The 10,605-nt window shown below is 33.4% G+C and overlaps 1 protein-coding gene across 1 annotated transcript in view; it reads right to left on the bottom strand.

The window, feature by feature from the left end:
* THSD7A (thrombospondin, type I, domain containing 7A) overlaps positions 1–10,605 on the bottom strand; it is a 507,842-nt gene that overhangs the window by 87,372 nt on the left and 409,865 nt on the right. The window contains exons 10-11 of the mRNA XM_011942957.1: positions 9,612–9,744; positions 8,269–8,372 (exon numbers count right to left, since the gene is read on the bottom strand). Coding sequence (XP_011798347.1) covers positions 8,269–8,372; positions 9,612–9,744 — 237 coding nt within the window. The remainder of the gene's footprint in view (positions 1–8,268; positions 8,373–9,611; positions 9,745–10,605) is intronic.

Raw genomic sequence — 10,605 nt, 5'->3', positions numbered from 1 at the left:
AAAAAAAAAAAAAAAAAAGAGACTGATGTCAGATCTTAGTGACCAGTGACATTTCAACAGGTGTTCTTTGGCAGGCAAGAAAACAGAGGGGCTGCTAGATTAGGCTAGACATGGTAGACCCTGGAAAATATTAACCCTAGTTCCATCTAATCTATAGCAAGTACACTTGGCATGATGATCAACATGGAGATTGAGCAAAAGCAAATTTGCAGTCATTTATATGATATGTCTACCTTGAATCTTTGCAACTTTAAAAAATTCTACACTTGGTAGAAACATGTCACAAAGTAATAAACACTGGAATGATACACATTTAAGAAGTAGTTACTGACATTGTTTCTTAGGGCAGTTGTAAAGAAAAGAATAAACAAGGCATCCAAAATTGACATTATGGTCATATATTTTATTTCTAATGCAAATTTAATGGCAATTCTATCTATAGTTATTATGGCTAGGTTTCAATTATATAGCCACTGACCAATAATTTAGCTTTCTAAATATCATCTGAACTGTATAAATATGAACAGAGAGAAAAGACAGTGGAGGTTATAGTTCTATTAAAATTTATACACCAGTGACTTGAATAGCATGAAGAAAATATAAGCTGTCTATTCACTTAAAAGTTAAAATGAAATACGGCCATATTTCATGTTATTTGCATTTCTCTTTTATTGACGATTTTATAGGGAAGATGCCTATTTCTAAGATCCTTTAAAATTTCCATATGAGATTTAAGAATGATTCAAGTTTTAAAGTTGGCAAATCCTGTCAATGTCTTCTTTAAAAATTTTTTTCCTCTCTTTTTAGCTCTTATGCCATTATACAAAATTTCCTGGAACATCACATTCTCAATACCCAAAGCCTTGTAAAACTCCTTCACTGCTTCTCATTTTTTAATGAAAACAAACAAACAAACAAACAAAAACTATCCTTGCCCCTTGCCTCTAACTCACTCACAGGAACCCTAGGCAGACTGGTCAATGAGCGGTTCTTAAACGTAAAGATTTTACTTCCTGCCTTTTTGCTTGAGTCATCCTATATTTAAATGCTGTTTCTCTTTCACTATGCCCTATCAGTGGTTATATCTTTTTTCAATTCTTCAGTGATTATTGTGTATATACACTACTAATGTATTATTATGACTTGTAACCCAAGTCATGTATACCTATAGTATATTTTCTACCATACTAAGGTAACTGAATCTATTTGTTATACATTTTTAATATCTCAAGAGGCTGGGCCTAGTACCATGAAGGCAATGTGAAATACATAGCATGCATTCAATAAATATTTATTTTATGAGAGAATGTATTGTGTTGAATTATATTCAGAAAGTTTGGATTGGTTTTTAGAAATCTGAGTTACCTGTTTTCACAGCTTTCTGAAAGAGCATAATATTAACAAACATACAGCTCTCTACACTAAGATGATAGGAATTTTATTTAAAAGTATGGATCCTGCACTACTGCTATATAGTGAGTTGTGTCTCCCTCAGATCCACATGTTGAAGTTGTCAACATGATGGTGGTATTTGAAGATGAGGTCATGAGTGCGAAGTTCTTATGATGGGATTAGTGCCCTTCTCAGATGAGACCTGAGAGCACTTTCTCTCTCTCTCTCACTCCGCTTGCCTTCTCTCTCCTCCTTGCTCCTTCTCTGCCATGTAAAGACACAAGGAGAAGATGGCTGTTTGCAAGTCAGGAAATGGGCCTTCGCCAGGAACCAAATTGGCTGGCACCTTCACTTGCACATGCACCAGAACTGTGAGAAATAAATTTTTGTTTAAGCTACTTGATCTAAAGTGTTTTGTTATAGAAGTCCAAGAAGCCTGATAAAACTATCAACACAACATTTTAAGCATTTGTTTTATAAAAGATTTCTAATGTTTCTATAGAAACACTTGATAAACTTAAAGAAAATACTCATTATGTAGCAGAGTAGCTAATCCAATTTAGAGAAGATTGGGCAAAAATTACTGGTGATTCTGGGAATAATTGATATAAAATTCTGCTTCACCATTATGTCACTTTTCATTTCAAATGTAAAGGAATTGGGCCATAAAAAAAATTCCTATATGCTTTTCAAACTTTCAGGAATATATAAACTTTCTTTTAAAGCACTTTGTACTCTAACATAATGGATCAGAAAAACTTTTCAGATACTTTTGACATAAACAAGATATAGATTTTTATCAAGACCGCATTAACTTGACTAGAAGAGACTCTATCTATATTCTCATTCCTGTGTTATTTTAACTCATTTGTTAATAAGGATGATTTTCACAAATTTCCTTTAGAGTGAATGTCAGTGCTGAGATTATAAGTAGTCAACAGTTTACAATTTTTAAAGAGACTCTGGGAACATAATTGCTTCCCAAATCTTTTGAAACATGTCATCACAGATAGTTCCTCCAATTGGAAAAATTCCGCTATTAATAGTATTAATAGTAATAAAGTCTGTCTATAAAGGCCACTTTATTTTATTGTTAACAGGTGGTTAAAAGTAGGTGTGGGCCTAGGAGGTGTGGCTATTAAGGTGATAAAAAGGAATTTGTGTTATAGAAGGTTCCAGACATTGGAGAAGAACTGAATCATAATAGGTAACCTTTTAAGTGTTGTGCTGAATGATACATATTTTATGAGATACACATTCTCTCTTTTCTATGTGTACTTAGTAAATTAACTCCGAATATCCAACTTTTGGGTATAATTTATCATGTTCTAGACAAAGGAATTTTGAGGCCTGGAATATTTTTCTCTCTTGTCTTCCATAGCCCATGTAGTTTCTGGTTTCACCTTTAGCCCCTTTTTAATTTTACTTTTTACTACTAAAGTTCTTAGAGTCAACATTTTATTCCTAACCTCCCCCAAAAAGAATGCTGCAATTTCATCCTTAAAGGCAGATATTTTACTATCGTCCCAGTCTTTAAAATCTGCTACTTTCATAACTATAAAATGTTTCTTTTATTGCTGAATTGAATTTGTATACATCTTCCCGAGTGACAAGATAAATTCCAGGGATTTTCTGATCCTATTGTGTAACGAATATTCAGTATTATTAGAATTTATGACTACATCATTGGTCACATGGTTTTCGGTTTTAGAGCAAGGGTCAGCAATTTTTTTCTGTAAAAGACTACATGGTACATGTTTTTGGCTTTGTAGGCCATATGGTCTGTCACAACTACTCAGTTTTGCCTTGTATCATGAAAGCAGCCATAGGCAATATGTAAAAAAATGGCTGTAGCTGTGTTCCGATAAAACTAATTACAAAAAACAGGCTGCGGGCCGGATTTGGCTCACAGGCCATATAATTTGCTGGCTCCTGGTATGGACAAATAGATTGATAAGAGCCATGCAGTAAACATTTCTATCTCTAGAATCAGACAATGGTAAAGTTAGCTATCTCATATCTTAGTTACATGATATTATTCAAGTGGGAGTACAAGGACACAATAATTTAAAGTTAGTAACATTTAAGTTAAATACTTTAAAAGAAATGCTTAAAGAATCTACAAATGCAAACTTTTTCGAGAAAAAAGAAATCCATTAATGATAAGGTATAATTGCTTTTACTCATATATATAATACAAGTTGCATTTTAGAGATCTTAGCTTTTTTATAACTTCAGCAATTCACTCTATGGAGATGTTACCCAAATTTCCATCTTCCATCCTATGCTATTTCTACAACAACGTTTCTACATTTCAAGTGCACACCTGGTTATTTCCACTTGGCTAATCCTGCCATGGCTTCAAATATAAAATGTATAAAATACACTTTCCAAAATTAGCTCTACTTTTAGACCTAGAATTTTCACCAACGAAACTATTCTTACACTAAAAATGTTGGACTTAAAGAATCATATGATCAACTTCGACTCTTTTATTTTTACCTCTCTTCTATTGTCTGCTACTAAGTCCCAAAAATATTTCCCTCTATCATATGTCTACAATTTATTTATTTTTGCCTATTTTATATTACTGTTGTTTCTACGACTTCAACCTTGCATTGCTACAGCAGCACACTAGCTGGCATTCAGGCCCAAGTGTCTTATCTTTCTAATTTATTCTGTATAAGCTGACAGATAAAACACTGCTTTCATCAGGTCCTTGCTCATACCACTTATCGAACAAGGTCTAAACTACTGATCTTGACATTTATAGCCTTCCACAAAATCACCCCGGGCTCCAGATCACATCTTCAGAGCCCAATCTACCTACTTTTCTGTGAACACATTTAATGTTTTTGTTTTTCTTACCTCAAATACTTAGCTTATAGAATTGATCTTATTTTGTATTCTTTTATCCTCCCTACTTCTTCTAATATTATGGTACAAGTCAAGTCCCAACCCATACTTTAAGTCTTTCCTCACTCTTCAGCTTCAAATGACTGGCTTTGCAACTGACAAGTTTCAGTTTTTAATTCTTACTTGTTAGGTGGCATTAACATTGATCTAATTTCCCTAAAAAATAGAAGCTGTCTGGTTTAAAGATCTTCATTCTTTCCTAACATTTATAGCTTTTTCTACAGTCTTCTGAATGCAGTAACAGTGGAATGAGTAATTGAAATGAGAAATTCTGATATGCTAGAGGGGACAGAGAGTAGCTTCTCTATAGTCTTTGTTGATTGTTTCAATGTTTACTATAGAATTATTTTTTGTTATAAAAAATAGCACAAGTCCACGGAAACTTTTCTCTTTCTCTTGATTTACCTTCGTCATTTTATAAATATTTTTTCCTTCTGTTTTAGAGATAAGAGAATGAAATAAAATGCATATGTTATAAGACATATATTTAATATATATTTGTATTTTCCAATTCAGCATTCTAAAACAGTTATCTGCCAAGCATGTCAATTAAGAATGCTCACAATCTTCCTATCACCACAAACTGTTACAATCCACACCTCTCTGTCCTTTCTTTTGAACATGGCCCTTGTGATACCATGGAACTTTTAATGACAACACCGTAGCTTACAACATGATCGTACACCTTGACCAAATAGGGCAGTTTTGTTTTTAATAACATGACATTTAATAGTTTTCAGTTTTGAAATTCATTTTATTTTGAATTTTTGGTTTGGATGTTTTAGGAATTTGGACATTCAAAAAGAAAGGTTTACCTCGTAAGAACACAAGAGTTCTACTTTGGCCAAATGGAGTTAGAACATATGTTTTTCTATCTCCTTCTTCTTCACTCCTTCCCCTTTTCTCCTTCCTTTCTACTTTCCTTCCTTCCTTTCTTCCTTTTGTCCTTTTCTTTGCAGACTAAATCCTCAGAGAATCCTATTTATATATTCTCAATGAATTTTATTACATTTCTTTAAGTAAATAGCATTTCAAGTTATATGTAAGTAAAATGTGCATGAACTACAAAGACATAATAGTAATAATTCAACTTTATCCACATAGTTCTACTTTATTTGGTTCTTCCTTCCTTTGTTAGTACTGGTAAATATATTCCCTCAAAAAATGTTATTAAAATCTACACTTCACAATGATTTTTTCCTCAAACTATGACATGTGTTTTATTTGATTCCATTATATGTTTTATAATTTTGTGTTGGAATGCAATAATCGGGTAGATTATAGGGATTCAAAAGTGATGCAAAGCAGATTTGCAAAATAATAAGTTATATAATTAATATTGCAAATAAGTTTATTTTATATCATAAATGTTAGCTATGACTTTCCTCAATGGATTATATTCATTTATTATTTTAATTATCTATGTTTCAAAATGTTCAAATTGCAACATGATGACACTTGTAATGATAATACTAAACATGTATTTCCTAATAAAATTGAGATTACAAAGAAAAAAATAGCACAAGTTCATTTTTTTATTTAAGTCTCTGACCACATAAGTAAGGACAAAGATGAAAATAGGAAGAACTTGGCAGGTTAATAATGTGGAGTTCTGAAAACAGCCATGACCATCAAAGGAAGAAATTTTATCTTCTTGCAATTAGTAAAAGATACTTCTACACTCTTCATTTTCTTCATTTCATGTTTCTGTAGAAATATAAGCTGTATGAATAATCAGTCTTTCATCTACTAAGGCAATAAAAAGACTGTCTTCATATGGAAGTTAAAGGGATTGTTCTAAATATATTTATGAAGATATCACTTGCTATAATGCAACTTTCACTTCCCAGATATCCTGAAAATGGATAAGATTGCTGAGGTACAGCAAGTTGTTTGACAAGTATGCCAAGATTAGGAAGCACTATGTAAGTACAGGCAGAGAAAGAGACACCAGTAATAGGAAATCGAAAATGGAACAATCAGAAAGATAGGAGAAAGTCACACACTGAAGACGCTAAAGACCCTTTTATCACAGAGGGAGTGGGTAACAAGTATTCAATACAAGGTGGCCACCCAGGATGAAGAATGAACAGTTTTCCGATTTGGAAATGCAAAGGTTGCTGGTAATCACAGAAAAAATAGTTTTTGTGCAGATTGTGTGTCAAAACCCCAAAGGCCCATATGAATACATTCACTTGGGTTATGAACAAACAGAAAGGGGGAAGAAATGAACATTTAATGAAGACAACATGTGCCAACTGCTGTAAGGCTTTTGTGTTCTTAGCCTTAAAGGGAGGAAATGAGTCATCCAAGGTTGTGCAGCTTATACGTCATCGTTTGGAACTGAGGCTGTTTTCATACTTGTGTTGCTTCTACTGTATCTTGTATTTCCTCCAGTGGTGTTTTATAAAAATATGGCTTTCATCTGCTTTACCTGATTTTATTTCACATTTTGACCTCTGGGTATTGTTTGTGCATCTACTATGAAAATTCGAATAATCCTAAAACATCAGTTGGTCCAAACCCCTCTTTTTTTAATCTAAATAAACTGAGGTCCAGAAAGCTGAAGGGATGAGTAAGACACATTGTATAAGTAAAAGAACAGAGACTAAAACTTTTGTTTCCTGATTCCCAAACTCATGCTCATTTTCATTATAAACTCTATATAGAACCCCAAATATATGCAAATCTATGCTTGATTCAAGAAGGAGTTAGTAGAGCATGACAAGAAAATCTCATATCACTCAATTTCCTAAAGGAGGATTTGAAATGGAGGAGAATGAGTTTCAGTTCTATACACCTAAGTCTCTATAACTGTAAAGGGAGTCATAGTTGTGTTTTACCCAAAGTTGATGGTAGGAGATACATAATGAGAATTATGTAAATAAAAAGAAATCCTAAAATCTACTGCAACTAGGAATTTAAGATTATTTGGAAACTAAGTTTTATGTTTCAGATGAGGACTTCTAAAAGGAAGATTATAAAAATAGTTTTTTTCTTTTATAAAATAGAAACTTTTTTTTCTTAAAAAGGCAATTTTCCACTCTATAGAAAATGAAGTCCCAGATCAAATCAGCAAAAACTGGAATTCTGCTCTATATGTTCAAATTTTTGTATCAACATGAAATACATAACTACACATGGGAGAGCAAAATATGTTTTTTATAAATTAAAGTTGCTTACATATTCAATTATGTATTGTGCTATGTTTTAAATATACAGCAGGAGCTGTATGCTTTAAGTCAATATGAGTAAAAATAATCATGTACTCTTTAAAGACTGAATTTGCTATGTCTGGAAGAAACAACATACTCCAAATCTTGAGTTTATATATTCCCTATAATATCTAGTAAATAATGATGGCAAGCTTGAACATTCTCATTACCCATTTCCACAAGATTCCATGTTATTTCGTGGTACAGACTGCAGTTAAGTAAATAAGTCTACCATTTAAAAATCAGTACTGAATATGAACAGAATTGTGGATAGCCATGAAAATGACAGAGATGTCATTCTGAGAACTTCTGAAAAAGTTAACTAATTCTATTACATTGTATGTATGCACATATATAATGCATATAGGCAAGGAGGTAAGAATCTTATTGCTTATTAAGGTGGCAAGCAAAATGCTATGGAATACCTTAATCTAAAAACAAACAAACAAACAAACAAACAAAAAAGCTTCAGTGTACCATCTATGTCATAACTGAAAGCTTGGCCTGACTTTCTTTCAGATATAAATATGAGAAAAATTCAAGAATTATGAGCTAATGCCAAAGAACAATGGGAACAGTGTAAAAAGACAAGTTTCCATGTACTGATGTTTTGTGGAATGGCTCATAGCAGATTTATATCTGCTTTTCTCTGTTTGCTAAGCATGGTGTCCAAGTGACAAATGCATCAAAACAGTGGTTAAACTAGTGATGCTGGAGAAATGAACTGTGAAATGGCACCTCCCACCTCTTGCCTGTCGCCCAGGCCCACAGCCTTCTTGTGCTCCAGGGCTGTCTTGTTGCACACTCCAAGGGACTAATTGGCATCTGCGCCATTTGTGAGTCTTCCACCTACAAGACAAGAACAGAAGCCCAATGGAGAAGAAGCAAAAATGCCAGGCAAATCACAGAGACACAGCAGCATGGAAGCATGACTTTGACCACTGCAAACAGAAATTTATTTAACAATGCTCAGTTCTATCTAAATTTAATTTAGATCTCCATCTAGGCTTTAGAAGAAGTAACATTAAATATAAAAGTACTTCCTCTGGCAGTGAAGACAAGAACACATCATTGTCAAGTTCTACAGGACTCTACAGAGAACATTTCGACTTTTTAATGATTAGGATTGCCAACAAACGCACCAGATGGCCCCAGAAGTGATGTATGCCATTTAAATAAAGTATATTTATTTTATTCAAGTTATGAAACTATATTCAATTCATGAGTCTTTTGTATAGTGCTCTTCTGGGTAGCATTGTAGGAGTGTCTCAGCAACTATAATTATAATCTGCTTTACAAAAACAAATTCCAAAAATAAATAAGTTTGAAACAGTAGTTGTCAATGTTCATGGTGTAAGCATACAATTATAGTATTTGTCATCTCAGGACTAAAGACTCATATATTAAGATGGCAAATTTGACAATGTCATCTTAAATATATTAATTTGTGATTACATTTTTCATTAACTGATGCCATAATACCTCATTTGCTGTCGGGACTGCAAATGTATACTACGTCAGATTTCTATTAGATAATTTCTGTCTTAATCATGAGGAGGTAAAATTTCTCTAATAAATTATCAAGATGATATATAGCTTTAATAACTATAATTTTACTTAAGGTGATCACAAATGAACAGAACATCTAAGCATCATTGAAATACAGATGTCATTTCCTGAGCCAGAATGTGAGCATTTATGAGAACAGGTGCCCTTTGGAGCAGGGGAGAAATACTTAGGCTATTCTTCTAAGTGAAAAAGAATTGCTTCCTAAAGCATACATGTTTCATAATTATTAATCACTTTTCAGCATTTCATATATGTTATATCAACATAAGACATTTCCCCAAACTACTGGAGCTAACACTACACCTTGGAAATTTATACAAGTATTTGCTCCTTGTACATCATTTCAGCAGCAGAGCAGCTCTCCTGAAGAGACAAGAATGGCAGCTACAGCCATAAACATCCCAACTCCATTAAGTCTGTGGAAGGAACAGTGTTGACTTCCTTTCCTTATCCTAGGAAAAATGTGGAGTTGACGTATTTGTTCAGCTCCTCCCTCATGATACATTTCTCTAACCCTACCTGTAACTTTGGCACACTTGAGGTGCCTCGCAGGCCTTCTCTTCATAGAGGGGCTCTGTGCAGTCTCGGCCCCCGTTGGCTGGCAGTTGAATGATGACCCGATGCCTAGACTGCTTCCTGATGCTGGAGTCCCCTGCAATGAAGCAGTTTTTTAACCTCTGTACTTTACACTGATAAGATAACCTCTAAATATCAGTCTGTGTGAAGAAATTACATTACCTCCAGCTACATGTGCTTTGACATCCCTGAGAGGCTTTACCTGGTCTAAACATTTCCAAAGACCATTTATATCGAAAACCCAATCAACTCCTATTTGAAAATAGAGAAAAAGTGAAGAGTGGAGAAAACAGTTCCGCAGTCAGTTAGACTTCCTAAGGTGCAGTTACAAAGTAATTGCTCTTTTGTATAATTCTTTCCCTTGAGGAATATGACAGATCTAATTAATTTATTTTCCTCTACCTTAAATTTATTTTCATGCTATTTTGCCTAGCCCTGTTTATCACATGGGACTCATACACATGTAATGAATCTTAAATTCAGTGCTATAATGTGAAATTTTATTTGTTATTCATTTAATTTGAAATGCATAACGTGAATTATTCTGGTCATTTATTATTCATGTTAAACAGTCTAAGATCTTCAATTCAGGTCGCACTCTAAACATTAGGGATCCAAGTAGTAAAATGAAAGTGGTTTCTTAGAGGCAGACACAGACTTTTTAGAGAAGCAGTCAAAATAGCACTAACTACTATAAATAAGAAACTCTAAAGCATGTTAAAAATGGAAAAAATTAAGATATACTTTCAGTAAAGACATCAACTTGACAGTACGACTGATGTAAGGATTCAAAAATCTTTTAGTATAAGATCATATAGTGTATAAAACTTGCCAACCTTAATAAAATGTATTTCAACTAACATTACATACACTTTAAGGATGAATAGCTGCATGGCACAGGGTTTTACTTACTAAATAATTCTCTCAAGAATTACGT

This window comes from Colobus angolensis, unplaced genomic scaffold (genome assembly GCF_000951035.1).
Source record: "Colobus angolensis palliatus isolate OR3802 unplaced genomic scaffold, Cang.pa_1.0 Scaffold104, whole genome shotgun sequence".
Classification (NCBI taxonomy): domain Eukaryota; kingdom Metazoa; phylum Chordata; class Mammalia; order Primates; family Cercopithecidae; genus Colobus; species Colobus angolensis.
Note: the sequence above shows the minus strand (reverse complement) of the source record. Positions and strands in the feature narration are given on the sequence as shown.